General features: G+C 36.3%; 1 protein-coding gene across 3 annotated transcripts in view; it reads left to right on the forward strand.

Moving 5' to 3' along the window:
- The window catches only part of LOC112982169 (zinc finger RNA-binding protein), a 41,067-nt gene that overhangs the window by 19,870 nt on the left and 6,315 nt on the right, over positions 1 to 14,882 (forward strand). Inside the window, exons 8-17 of one of the 3 annotated variants that reach the window (XM_026098354.2) lie at positions 489 to 789; positions 1,771 to 1,964; positions 2,446 to 2,565; positions 3,566 to 3,711; positions 4,105 to 4,267; positions 5,943 to 6,148; positions 6,392 to 6,542; positions 8,020 to 8,161; positions 13,084 to 13,181; positions 14,002 to 14,097. In XM_026098354.2, the coding sequence (XP_025954139.1) occupies positions 489 to 789; positions 1,771 to 1,964; positions 2,446 to 2,565; positions 3,566 to 3,711; positions 4,105 to 4,267; positions 5,943 to 6,148; positions 6,392 to 6,542; positions 8,020 to 8,161; positions 13,084 to 13,181; positions 14,002 to 14,097 (1,617 nt within the window). Of the gene's footprint in view, positions 1 to 488; positions 790 to 1,770; positions 1,965 to 2,445; positions 2,566 to 3,565; positions 3,712 to 4,104; positions 4,268 to 5,942; positions 6,149 to 6,391; positions 6,543 to 8,019; positions 8,162 to 13,083; positions 13,182 to 14,001; positions 14,098 to 14,882 lie in introns of those variants that run through there. The other 2 variants (XM_026098355.2, XM_026098356.2) reach the window with 2 other exon arrangements.

The following is a 14,882-nucleotide window of genomic DNA, read 5'->3' on the forward strand; positions in this document are numbered from 1 at the left end:
TTATTATTTTTAAGAATAAGCATGTATACTTCTTTTTGCTTTTTTGCTTTCTGTGGGGTATTAAAGAGCTCTGAAATACACCTCTTGACTCCTCCTTCATGTGCTTTAAAAAAAGTACTACATACTACTTTTTGGAGGGAGAGAAAAAAGCACCCAGGCAGCAAAACCCTTGCACTGAAACAGTTTGAGCAGAATCTTTCTTTGGATTTAGTTGGCTTACCAGTTTTCTGTTCTCATCTATGCAGCTTTTGGTATAAATATCTGAATTTCTAATGGGAATAAGTAATCTGAAATAAATGTCAAAGATTATCTAACTATTTACATATTACAGATGATGAAAAGTATTCCATGTCTAATTTTTTCTGCCTGATCACTCTTTGTAAAAAACTAACTGGTTTCTGTGTTACCGTTTCCACAACGTATAACAGGGTAATTTTTTGTAGTTGTCCCAGGGAGATCTTATTATGAATTTCTCTTTATTCTTACAGGTAGTAAAATTGCACACAAAACTTGGCAAACCCATTCCTTCAACTGAACCAAATGTGGTTACCCAGGCTACTTCCTCAACATCCACATCTGCTTCCAAACCAACTGCCTCTGCTTCAAATATAGCAACTAGCAGCAGTACTGTGAACTCCTCTGTTGCATCCTCTGCAGTGAAAATTCTTACTCCCACGGCAAACACACCACTTAACACGGCGTCCAACAACAAAACATCTTCAGCTGCTGCTAATATACCTGTAAAGAAAATATCTACACCGAAAATAAACTTTGTTGGCAAGTACAGAAGTCAGTCTTTATTTTGAAACCTAACCTATTCTATAACTTTTTAAGATCTTAGTGCAGCAAATACAAATGTGTTTAGCTAACTTTATGCATGAGTAACTCTTTATGTTTAAGAGAATTTCTGATAGCTGAAAATAAGAATGTATATAAAAGCTTTGCTTCACAGCTGGTGTGTTCTGCCCTTTTTTTTTCCACCTGGCCTCTCTTGGAGGCTTCTCCTTCCTTCATAGGAGAATCTCAGTTTCTTATGTAGTAGCTTCTGCAGTACTGCAGTTTACAGTCCAGTTGGTTCTAATTTCAGTTTACAGTCTGGACTGTTAAAGCAGTACTGCAGTTTACAGTCCAGTTGGTTCTAATTTCAGTTTACAGTCTGGACTGTTAAAGCAGTCTACAGTACATTGGCAATTGGTAACTGGCAGCCAAAACATCCTTGCAACAGTGGAAATAACTTTTGAAATAAACATGACAGACATCTAGAGATGGGAAGCAGCTGTTCCAAAATAAGCTGTTTTGCTCTTGAAGGAAAAACCTATGCATTTACAACACTGGGGACATAGTACCTTTGTTAATACAAACATTATATGGTTTTGAAGTACTTTTTTGGATCCACTTTCAAAAAAAATTATCTGATGATGAAAAAGATTATTAAAATATCTTTTCTGAGTTGTTTCCTTTCAGTTGTCTCTTCTGAAAAAGCACAAAAATGAATGATAAAAATTACAATTGCATAAAGCAGTGAAGTTTTTCTTGCTAAAATCGAGAACTAGTATTAAGTGTTTAAATAATGTGAATGTAGTAAAACCTAAAAAAAAAAAAACCTGTTTAAATGTATTTGAATGTGTTTAAATTGTACCTAGTTTCAGAAGAACAGTAACACTTTAGCCAGAACATTGATACTTGGACGTAAAGTCTTCAGTGTGCACATTATGTACAGTCATATCATCATTTAATGAAAACTAACAGTTTAAACTCTTTCATTTGTAGGTGGTAATAAGCTTCAGACAACAGGAAGTAAACTGGAAGAAATGAAATCAGCTGAAACAGTTAAAACAACTCCTGTTGCTGCAGTACAAACACAGGAAGTAAAAACAGACACAGCATCTGAACCAGTGACTCCCACAACTCTTGCTGCCTTGCAAAGTGATGTCCAGCCAGTGGGCCATGACTATGTGGAGGAGGTATTAATATGAAAATCTGCATTATTTTTTAGCTAACTTGGTGAAAATTTGTTCATCAGGAATATGAAATAAGGTGTTGACCCTTCAAAGACTTGTGCATATGTGTGCTTTTTCACATTCTATGTGCTTCTTCTGAGTTCAATTGGGCATCTTCATATGGGTGGTTTGAGATATGTGGATGAAGTCTGGAGGATCAGAATCTGATGTAAATTTTTCATCATTTGCAGGTTTGTAAGCATTAGTTGTAATTCAATGTGTTCATATTGCAGTTTAAAGCTGTGTACTCTTTGGAATGGAAGAACTGTTACTTAGCACTATGGGGTCTCTGACAGCATTGGAAGTTCTAATTTGAAACTGCTTTTTTTAAATTATTGCATTCAGTTTTTAGCATGTTTTTAAATAAGTAGACTTTATTCAGTCATTTGTATGTCAGCTTTTGTTTAAAAAAAAAAGCCAAATATGTCATAACTTTATTTTCCAGGTACGAAATGATGAAGGAAAGGTGATCCGCTTTCACTGCAAACTTTGTGAATGCAGTTTTAATGATCCTAACGCCAAGGAGATGCATTTAAAAGGGAGGCGACACAGACTGCAGTATAAAGTTAGTAGAAATGCTAACGCTTGTATCTGAAAAACTACCAGATGTCAGCTGACTAATTTTACTCTTGCATTGCATTTAAAGATTAGTTCAAAGAAGGTACTCTGACTAAACAGTGCTTTAAAAAAAAAATAGAGAAATATTTACCTGCTGGTTGATTTTTTTAAAGTTGATTTTTTTAGGAATATAGTCTTTAAAGAAGTAATACTGACTGTGAAACTGTGGTTTATTTTTTAATTGAACATTTCGAACATTGCTTTTGGGCAGCCTTTGCAATGTTAAAATGTGGTACAGCATACGCAAGTAACAGTATGGTCTTCTGTCATTTACCATGAATTACAAGTAGTATGAAATACAGGTGCCCAGTGTTTTGGGGAGAGACCACATAGACGCTTTATGGAGACATTTGAAAACCACGTGTTGCAGGTTTTATCAGTCATGATTGGAGAGACAGCTGTACCAACCTACAGTGCGTGTTTTGATTATTGTAGGATTGTATAGGAAGAATCTTCTCTGGTCACAGGAGATGCAGGAGGCCTGCATAATGATAAAAAGAATGACAGAAGAGAGAAAATTGCCAGATAAATGTATTTGGTAACTCATATTTCTGCCCATGTACAAGGGACCCTTGAGGAACAGGGCATCAGGAAGTACCTTGAAGCTAAAATGTTTGTTTAGGCTATAGAGTAGGCTTTCTGCTACAGAATTAATAGCAAACCACTTAACATTTTATGTAACATTTTATTTTAAAATATTTTGTTCTGATATAGGTGAAGAAGGCATTTACGCTATTTGTAAATATTTGTATTTGTTACTTCTTAACTCTAAAATACTTGATTTTTTCTTCAGCTACTCGTTAAATGCAGTTTTAAAACTGCGTTTTACTCCTCTCAGCTTTATTGTAAGCTAGCTGTGTTTGTTAAAGCATGTCAGAAAACTTCTGTAACCTTAAGATGACATGAAGAGGAAAACCAACATTTCATTCATTATATTTCTGAACTAGAAAAAAGTAAACCCAGACTTACAAGTAGAAGTAAAGCCCAGTATTCGAGCAAGAAAAATTCAAGAAGAGAAAATGAGGAAACAGATGCAGAAGGAAGAATACTGGAGGAGGCGAGAAGAGGAGGAACGCTGGAGGATGGAAATGAGGTAATACATGCTATTGTATCAATAAATGAGACAAAGCTGCAGTCAAGTTATTGAAATCATCTCTGCTTCTGTGACTCATTCTTTTGAATGCCTGTTGCAGGAACTCTGTACTGTCTTGTTTTAAGTCAAATTGTTAGAAACCTCCTGTTTTTATTGTTTGTTTGTTTGCTAGTGTTCAGTCCCTCTGAGGAATATAGAATTATTTTGCCATAAATACAGGCTTGCTTTCAAAATAACCATTCATTTTCCTTAGCTTGTGGAGTTTGCTCTTGCTTGGTATTTGGTCATGACTACTAGAAATGAGTTAGTGAAGAACATCAAAAAAATTCATTTAGAATGGTTGGAAATATTTAACTGCTGTGTAAAGAGAACTCTTCGGTTCATCCTCTTCAGACGATATGAAGAGGACATGTACTGGAGGAGAATGGAGGAAGAGCAGCATCACTGGGATGACCGTCGCAGAATGCCAGATGGAGGATATCCTCATGGTCCTCCAGGACCTCTAGGCCTGCTGGGTGTTAGACCAGGAATGCCTCCTCAGCCCCAAGGACCAGCTGTGAGTTTCTTAACTTGAAAACTAAAAAAAATGAAAGCTTACTTATCAGGAGGCACAGTTAAGGAGTATAACTTATTCAGTGCTGCTTGAGTTGTCTTCAGTGGTTTTTGATAAAAGATTTGGAAAGATGAAAATTTAAATGGTAGTGAAACTGTATAGATGGACTGGTCTTCCACTGTAAGTCCGCTTATGGGTCGGGGAGTAAAGGATGTGTCTAAGACAAATATTGATTCTTCTGAAATAGAAGTTGCTCTGTGTAATTATGTAGTAGGTCTTTTTAGTTAATTGCATATGCATTATTTTCTTAAGTGCAAACAACAAGATGGGTTAAAAAAATGACTGGATGATTAGTCTCAGAGGATAGTGGGTAGTGGGTCATACTCTACCTGGAGGTCAGTAATAAGTGGACTACCACAGGGGTCTGTCCTAGGAGCTGTCCTGTTCAGCATCTTCTGAGTGAGCTGACAGAGGCAATGGAGTGCACACTTACCAAGTTTGCAGTCAATACCAAACTGGGGAGACCAGTCAATACACTCAAGTGCAGGGCTGCTATCCAGAGGGACTAAGAAAGGCCAGAAAAATGCGCCAGCAGAAACCTTACGGAATTCAGCAAGGACAAATGCAGATTGCTGCACCTGGGATGGAATAACCCCCTACACCGATACAGGCTGAGGACAGACAGGCTAGGGAGCAGCTCTGCTGAAAAGGACATGAGGATCTTGTTGGACAATGTGAGCCAACAGTGTGCCGTGGCAGCAAAGAAGGCCAACAGCATCTTGGGCTGTATTAACAGTAGATGGAGGGAGGTGATAGTACTTAGACCCCCTCTAAAGTACTGCATCCAGTTTTGGGCTCCCCAATATGAAAGACATTGATTAAACTGGAGTAGGTTCAGCATAGGCCACCAGGATGGTCAGGAGCAGGTGCCATGTAAGGAGAGGCTGAGGGATCTGGGCTTGTTCAGCCTGCAGAAGAGATATCTTCAGGGGAACCTAGTAGCCTTCCAAATACCAACCGGTGACAGAGCTGGAGTCAGACACTTTATAGTGCTAAATGGTGACAGGGTGAGATATAGCTGGCTTAGACTGAAATAAGAGAGGTTCAGACTGGATATGAGAAATAGCTTTTTCACTATGATGACAGAAACATTGGGACGCTGGTTGTACCAGAGAGGTTGTGCAGTCTCCGTCTCTGGAGGTTTTCAAGACCTGACTGGATAAAGCCCTGAGCAACCTGGTTTGGTCTCATAGCTGACCCTGCTTTGCACAGAAGGTTGGAAGAGAGACCTCCTGAGGGCCCTTCCTACCTGAATTGTTCTATGATTCTTTGAAAGCAGTTATGGATACTTTATTTTGCATCCATGAATAAGTATGTAACTATTTCCCAATAAACAGAAAGACAGTAGATATTTATGCTGGGTGGGGAGGGGGAGTAGCATGCTTCTGATGCTGGGACTTCATCCTTTGATTTTGATGCACTTCATGTTTCTTCAGATGTGGTTGTTTGTGACCAGCGTTAAGTTATTAAGGACACTTCAGTTTGTGTTTTGTTACATTTGAATGATTTGAGTTTTGAATATCTGTTGTTTAGCCACAATGTTCAGTTTTGGGTCACGTATCTTCTGTGAACTTCCAAGTATACACAGATTTCAGGAATAAACTTTTTCTCTATTTAGCCTCTACGCCGCCCAGACTCCTCTGATGACCGCTATGTAATGACCAAACATGCAGCAATATATCCAACAGAGGAGGAACTTCAAGCAGTCCAAAAAATTGTTTCTATTACTGAGCGTGCTTTGAAACTTGTTTCTGATAACATGACTGACCATGAAAAAAACAAGAGCAAAGAGGGAGATGATAAAAAAGATGGCAGTAAAGACAGGTATATATATATAGTTTTAAGAATTTCCATCTTTTGTGTTTGAAGTCATCTTATGTTTTTCCTTGCACCATCCTCAGTGCTTTCAGGGATTCTGTTCTGTTTAGGTTTTGATGTGGCATACGTCACTGTGGCCTCAGGAGTATGTGGAATACTCTGTTTTATTTCACTTCCCTATCTTTAGAATTTTTTAAAAAAAATTTATATTATTTTAAATGCAACTTTTAACTGTAATTCACTTCACAGAGCTTTGAAAGGAGTTTTACGGGTAGGCGTTTTGGCTAAAGGTTTGCTACTCCGTGGAGACAGAAACGTCAATCTTGTTTTGTTGTGTGCTGAGAAGCCTTCAAAGACATTACTCAGTCGCATTGCGGAAAGTCTTCCCAAACAGCTAGCAGTAAGTAGAGTTTAGATTTTGGATTTAGATTTTTGTAAAGGTATTGTAAAAATCTGTCCTAAAGTCAAACACATCTGCAGGGCTGACTCTACTATGTTTCATAGTTCAGGCTCAGTAAGTTTTCATTTTCTGAGTGCTTCCATCCAAATTCGGTGACCATGCTACATGTTTTACTTTCTGTATATTGTGTGTAAAAGGGATCAAGTTCACAAGTGTGTAGGTATTTATGCTAGTGGTTTAATATCAGTTGCCATTGAATAGATTTTATTTAATCTGGAAATAGAAATTAGCACAAGCGGTACTTTCTCTTGTTCAGACAGTTATGACCAGAGACAGGTAATTTGTGTATTGTTGTAGCAGTATCAGGAGACTTACTGACTGAAGGTCACTACTCTTAATGCCAGTCTCTGTGTGCTTAAATCTTGTTTCCAATTTGTACATGTCAGCTCTTCATAGTTCCACAATTAAGTTAACAAAGCAAGACTTGCAATTTTTTTAATTTGACATCTTTTTTAAAAAAAAAAAAGTATGTGCGATCTTAGACCATTCCGTTGAATTCATGTAAACCACTTGTTATATTTCCACAAGAAATGAAAGCACAGAATAAAGCTTTTTTCTCCATTACTCCCTACTGTACAAAGCCTGTCCACCATTGTTATAAAGTTTTGCCATACCATCACTGTCTTGCTACAGTGTGGTAAAATGCTTGGCAAAATGAGTGGCATGGTAGAAATGTTAGCAGACACAGATTAATTAGAAAATTTTATCAGTTTCACTCTTGTTCAAAGCATCAAAGCAAAAGAAAATTTTAAAAATGCATACTTCAGTCTTGCTTCATGGAGAAGTCACCTGTCCCTCTAGTTTGTAGAAGGAGGTGACAGAGGTGCCCGCAACTTTCTCTTAAGGGTATTTGGAACTATTAAATCTAGTTGTAAGAAGCAGCTCAGAATAACCACCTTGTTATGCTTGCGTTGTCCTCTGGTATTTAACTTGCCCTTTGTTCTCATTGGAGCATGTTGTGACAATCAAAGATAGAACGTACTTAGCAATACCCTGTAATTGAGAGTTGGAAAGAGAAGGATCACTGCAGCTCTGTGCTTCTTAAAGGCTCCTGTGTTCTAATGAGAAACATATCCAGCTGACATTTCAAGTGGCTTTGAGTCTTTTTAACTTAAACACTATCAAGATTCTAGTTATTTAATTTAGTTTGTGTATGAATTTCCTTTCTGGGTTTTTTTTTCCCCCTTTTGCATGCTTGGTGACTACTATGTATTTTCATGAATGATTTGGAAATGGTATGCAAGTTTATATATATTTTAATTACTTAAGCTGTTATTTCTTAGAATACAGAAGTGTCTGCTTCATGTACTTATATTGCATTTCTGTCTTTCTGTTAGAAAGACTAGGTTGAAAACAGTTTTCTTTCCCGTACTGTTCTTGGCCAAATGCTAATAAAAATTTGTTTCTCAATATTTAGGTAATAAGTCCTGAGAAATATGATATCAAGTGTGCAGTACCAGAAGCAGCAATAATTCTAAATTCATGTGTGGAACCCAAAATGCAAGTTACTATCACACTGACGTCTCCAGTCATTCGGGAGGAGAACATGAGGGATGGAGGTTGGGAAGTTGTTAAAGATGTTGCTTCTTTCTTACCTGTTTTCATATGTTTATCTATTCTGCTTAAGATGGCATTAAGTCCTGGAAGGCAACATGCTGGCACAACTTACTTATTTGATGGAAACCTTGTTTTTCAGCAACCAGTCTCAGCAGAGAACAGTTGATTAAAATAAATGCTTATATGATGCATTTATTTATTTTTTTTTTTTAATTCTACCTTTATGTCCAACCTCAGTTTTCTGGAAAAGGTACAAACTTGACTGTTTTTTCCCCCTTCTTATAAAATTATGTGGAAAACTAAATATTTCACAACACATGGCTATAAGCTGGCTTTCTAGAGCAGTCTTGCCCTAAGAGAAGGACTGTGTGCTTTTAGAAAACCAAATCACAGTTTTTGGGGTTTACACTGGATCAGTATTACTATCACTTGCACATTCCAAATGGCAGTGCCACTTAAAATGTGCTCGTATAATACTTTTGGTGGTACCAGTGCTTCTGACTTTAACAGACAATGCGATTTTTTCCAGCTCTCTGAGGTTGCTCTTTGGTCTGGAGTGCTTTTTGAGTATACTTAGGCTCCTGGTATTACAATCAGTATTCTATCCAACTGACAAACCCAGAATAGTACAATGAGAAATGGCTTTGTCATTGAGCTGAAGCAGAAGGTGGAGCTTGTAAATCGATTTACATTCCTGAAGTACGCAATTTCTCTGGTGCCAGCAGTGTTGCTTTAGGGTCTGTTCTGTAACACTTTCAAAGCTCCAAAAGCTTTTAAGCCAACAAGCATGATTAATGTCTGCAGTATATTGGTTCTTTTTGTTTATGGGTCAGATAAAATTAACTTTTGTTTCCTTTTAATCCTGTATTTTCATTGTTGAAAGAGATCATGGCAAACAGGGTTCTGGTGTTTGACTGTGAACCTACATATAGGACATCTGAGGCTATCTTAACACTTCTTATACGCAGGTTGAAAAAATTGTATGTGTGTATGTATACATGTGCTTGTGTATATACGTATTTATATAAGCCACAGAGTTATTTTTATTTCATCTCATCATTACATGTCCTCTAAAATACTTGTGGTTTTATATTGCATTAGTAAACATTCTGTAGCTGTGACTAGTGCATCATAAGCACACTGTGTTACCAGAGTCGTCCTCCATAATCAGAAAGCAAAATTTTGAGTAGTTTGGATGACTTCTGAAAAGTCTTTAAGAATGCTCTCTATGTGATTTTTAAGCTGCATGTATCATTCCTAGCTATAAACACTTTGTACATGTACTGTCACACCCAACCAATTCTGCTTGTTTTTTGACAAAAATGTGTAACATGACCTTGGTTTGTCTGTGCTGAATTGGACTTAGCATATCACATAAAGTTGTAAGGAATACTTTAACTTAATAGCTTTGATTATTAAATTAGATTAACCATTAAATGAAGTTACCTTTAAACATCATGTTTATTTCTTTATGTACTGTGCAAAAGCATAATGATTCCTGCTGCAGTACTCAATTTCAATGAAATTTTTTCTGGCCTAAAATTCTATAATACAGGGTAAAAATAAATTTTAAATGCCTACAATCAATCCCTTAATTTAAGCCTCCTAAAGGAAACAAATTTTATTTTTGTCTGACCCACACTTGAGTTAAAATGATACATTCTGAGTTTATTCACTGCTGAATGCAGTACTGCCTTTGGGCAAGCAAAATCAAATTAGATTTCTCTTCAAGACACTGAGCAGTATGAAATGGATGTGCAGAAAAGTTGACTTTTGAAACTAGAGGAAAATAGATGACTGAACTGCAAATTATTGCAGCAAAGAAGGCTTTATTATGAAGGTTACTGCTTATTCGCTGCAGAGTAACAGTGTGGGTTTGCGTTTTTCTCTTACTGCAGATTCTAATGCTCTGTGTCTTACAATGGTTTAAACTTTGGGGTTTTTTAGCTCGCTTGGGGAGCTAGTTCAGGTGATAAGGAAGGCTTTACCGGAAGAACCAGTTTGAGTAAAGATAAGACTGAGACTTGCACGTGGAGTAGAATCATGTTTGATGTATAATAATACCATTACATGATAAAAGGCTAAAAAATACAGTGTAAAATAAAACTGTTAACCGCATCGCTACTGTTCCTTACAGTATTGTGCGTTTGACAGTTTCCCGAATCTGATATATTCAAAGTGCTCTAACCCCTGCTGTGGAATCCTTCCTTCAGCAAACACAATGTATATATTTATAAACACATATATGTGTGCGCGTGTGTTTTTTTTTATCCTTAGCTAACAGCCCCGGTCCAAAGCCTTCTAGCAGAGGGACTTGATTCCTGTCAGGGGTTGCTGCCAAGACATCGGAAGGATTTTTGACCAAGGTTTTCTAAAGCTCAGTGTCACACCTGCCATGCTTTACAAAGGAGGGGGTTTGGATGCATAGTCCTAGCATCTACTGTTACTTTGTGTTTTTTTTTCTTTCCGTCTTTGTCTCTCTCCTAGAATTAAGCAGTGTTCACACTAGTTTTGAAATAGTTGACTGGGTAATATGTATTTCACGTAATAAAACTTAACAAAATTGATATACCTGTTAACTTTTAATGAAGAAGTAGTGTGGACACAGCATGTCTAACTGAAGATTAACCCCTTATTTTTAGGCCAGCAATAAATTAAGTTATATAGGGTAAGAATTTGCACTTGAGTTTTGTAAATTAATTTAGTTTTTGACTTATCTTAAGAGGGTTGTAGGTTAGGAGTTTGAATTTAGTTAAATAGTCTTTAAGGGGTTAATCCTGAAATGTGAAACTGATGCAAAAATCCACAGATTAAATTTTACAAGAGTTTCCTTAATAAATTTTAGTCAATTTATTGTCAGTGCAAAAGGTGCCTTGTCAGCTTCCTACTTTCACAGTATTTTTAAGTTTCAAGGTTATTCATATAATTTCAAATACTAATAGCACATTTCAGATCTACATTTCCAGCACTGAGTAAGCTTGTCTTCTGTGCACTTAAAATGTAATTGTTTAATAGTAAAATTATTTTCCAAATTGAAGTTTTTCAGAGCTAGAAATCAAGTAATTGGAGTCTCAAATTATGTAGCAAATTATTGTGCTAAAAGATTGCACAATGTCACCTATTTGCATATTAGTTTTTAGAAGAATGTAAATAATTGATTAGGCTACTAGGCCCAACAAACCCATGTTTTTGTTTTAAATTTCTCAATCTTACTTTGCCACTGTATTCCTACTGTGGGTTTTCTCTAAATGTATTCCTTGTCTCTTATATTCAAGTTGTACACGTTTCATCAGTTATCTTAGCTGGCACTGCTCTTGTATAGATTTGTTATTTTTTTGAATGAAATACCACTTTAAATGTCTTCATTTGGTCTGTAAATGCCTTGTTAGTGCAGTTTTTCTTCATTCCACTTTAACAAATAGTCCATTATTTTCAGTGTCAGTGTGGGAAGATATTATTTATATATTCTTCTCAGTTTGGTTCATATTTTGAAATACTCCTTTTTTAGCCCTATGCCAAGCAGTAAAAATATCCTTATTAAAAAAATGCACAAATCTGAATGTAGTACTTCAGATTAAATTTAATCATTACATTGTAAAGTTACAGCACCATCTTTGTTTATAGCTTTTTAGCTCTTGGTATACTGAAGTAGCCTACTTACCTATTTTATATTTATGCATAAATAGGTGGCTTCAGAGCTTTTTCTCTGCAGCATCCTTAAAAGCTGTTTCTTGTTGGTATGTTTCATGAGTCTCAATATACTTTTAAAAACCTTCATTCTCTGAATTATCTAAATTTGCATTTTAATTGCAGTAAACTATATTGCTTCATTAGCCCACTCCTGTGAAGTGAATGCCATTGTGTGAGGTTTTCTGTTTCTCTTCGTCTGGTGCATCACCAGTTATGCTGCCAATATACTTTGTTCCTAGTAACAACAGCCATTTCCATAAATAGCGAATCAAAGAATTTTTAAAGCTTATCACTGCATTAATATCCCTATGTTTATATATCCCTGTTTTATTGATTAAACCACTTCCAAAAGGGCTTTTGGTCTCTTCCATTTAGTGTAACGTAACAATCAGCTTAGTTCCTCACTTCAGTCCTTTTTTGAAGATTTAAATATACAAGATTAGTATATTTTCTTTCTTTCAGACATTCTGCTTTATTTTTAAACTATTCCTTGCTTTTCTCTTTCATGCTGAATCTTAAGTTAAACAGTCCCTTTTCACAACTTTCTTTGCATCTGAAGTAATGTTGGACCATACATATCATGGGTTGAGGAACTTATTTACACAGGTTAAAAGATATGGCACTATAAGGTGATAGAACTCTTAATACTGAAGAACATTGCACATTCCTTTAGTCAGTTTTTAAAGCAAAGTCATTTCCATTTTAAGATCAAATTACTACAAAAATAACACCACTACTAAACACTGAGCGCTTTTAGGATTTGTTATACTTAGTTTATCTTTTTAGGACTAGGTCCTAAATAACACATGACCATTCAAATTTACAGCAAACTAAGTTTGAATGTTTCTACTTGGTTAAAGTGGATTTTTGTGTTCCTTCTGTCTTGTGTTCTCTGTGCTGGTGCACTGTGTCCAACCATCCTTCCTTCAGTATTTAATTTTAGGGGAATTATATTTTTCCAGTGTTAGCTTAAATAAAGAAGTACTAAGTATTGCATAATCTGCAATGCGTTTGATAATATTCTGAGAGCTAAAGTACATTATGCTCTTAATCTTCATACTGGGTCGACGCCCTAATCTTAATTAAATGGATGTTATCGAACACTTACATTTGTTGGTCAAGGGTTTAAGCTTTAAATGGCATGTGTGACACTGAAGCTACTTTAAGGAAGTGTCTTGCTCACCTGGTCAAACACCCATTCCTCACTGCATTTTGCCAATTCAATCCATTTTAGATGTAACCTCGGGTATGGTGAAAGACCCACCGGACGTCTTGGACAGGCAAAAATGCCTTGACGCTCTGGCTGCTCTACGCCACGCTAAGTGGTTCCAGGTTCGGAACATCATTTTACTTTCTTCTTGTAGCCTTATGAGAGATTAGTTCAGTTGCAATATAAATGTTTAACTGTGTGAAAACACTCAGAGTTGTTCATGCTAATAATACTTAATATTTTTCTGGTCCCTAAATTTAAATGTAGAAAGTTGAGTATGGAGGAACTGCTTTATGCAGTTATTGCTGATTTGACATGATTTTTTTTTTTCCAGTCATTGAGAAGGCGATGTTGAAAGCTTGACTCGCTTGGGGTGATCATATGTTATATATTTGTTATATATTCCATAAGGCTGCAGAGTAACTTTGCTTTAAATAATGGAATATGTGTTTAAAGCTTTGTGTTTAGATTTAAGACTTTTTTCCTATTTCTTTAAGTGCATTAAGTGTAGGGAATGAAAGGTGAGAAGCAACTGTTTGGTTTAGTGACTTTGCATTCTGGCAAAGGCACAATAAAGAAACCAAACAGATTTCCTTGACCTTTCAGTCTCTATACGTACTTCTTAGACCTTTACTTTATCCTTTTATTTCTAATATAGAAAGATATTGTATTTATTGTTACAAGTGAACATAGGTCAAAGTGTACAGGGGATCAAGAAATGTTATTCTTGTATAACCTGTGCACTTTGACTTCTACCACCTTAAATTACTAACCCTGTACAAAATACTGCTGTAAATGGCAGCTCATGGAATAAAGTTGTAGAATGATTTGTTTCCATCTTGCATCTGAGCTTCCATTGAACAGTGGTGTTTTAGTCTTTCAACAAGTCCTATTTGCTGTAGGTGCTGGGATTAATTAATTTGATTTTGTATTGCTCTCAAGGCTAGAGCTAATGGTCTGCAGTCCTGTGTGATTATCATACGTATTCTTCGTGACCTCTGTCAGCGAGTTCCAACTTGGTCTGATTTTCCAAGCTGGGTGAGTAATATTCTTTTGAATGCACCTTTTTAAAACATGTAATACTACAAGTAGAGTACTGGGAAGTATTGCTGTTTTTCAAGTGAAGACTCTTTCAAGAAGTAATATAGGCTTTATACAGCAAATGATCTAGATTCCCTCTAACAATTTCATTTAATTTTCTGAGGTTTTGTCATTTGAAGCTGGTTTCCCCACCCCCCAAAGGAATTTTCTTTTCCTTTTGAATTCTTTGTGGGCAGCATCCTTATTCTATAGTTTAACCCTTTTTCCTTTATATAAAGGGCTGTAATTATTTCTAACCACCTCCTCTGAATCGCTTGGACTCTGCTGAAACTTTAAAAAAAAAAAAAAAAAAAAAAAAGTGTATAATATACCTAGATAGCTCTGTGATAACAGAGAGGCTACTTTAAAGAATAAACCTCAGTGGTTCTTGCAGTCATCAAGGTGTTCCCTCTGCAAGATGAAATACCACAGTACTAATCTGTGGATGTCTCAACGTTAGCATTCTAATTTGCATCACTTGGAAACTGATCTCCAAGTTGTTCCCATTTACTGCTCTTAATTCTTGTAGCTGAGCATTCTCAAAGCATTCCTTTTGCATTGACTATGCTAAAAAAATGCTCTGCAGGAGTGCAACTTGTGCTGCTAATGTTAAATGGATGTTCAGTCCATGGGAGCAGGCCAGGTTAATCTGAAATAACTCTGAAACACATATACTGTGGGGGTAAGTTCCTCAGCCCTGACTATTCTGTTTCACAGACCCAATCCTATTGCGCTGTGCTGCT

The sequence above is a fragment of the Dromaius novaehollandiae genome, chromosome Z, assembly GCF_036370855.1.
Source record: "Dromaius novaehollandiae isolate bDroNov1 chromosome Z, bDroNov1.hap1, whole genome shotgun sequence".
NCBI classification, from domain to species: Eukaryota; Metazoa; Chordata; class Aves; order Casuariiformes; family Dromaiidae; genus Dromaius; species Dromaius novaehollandiae.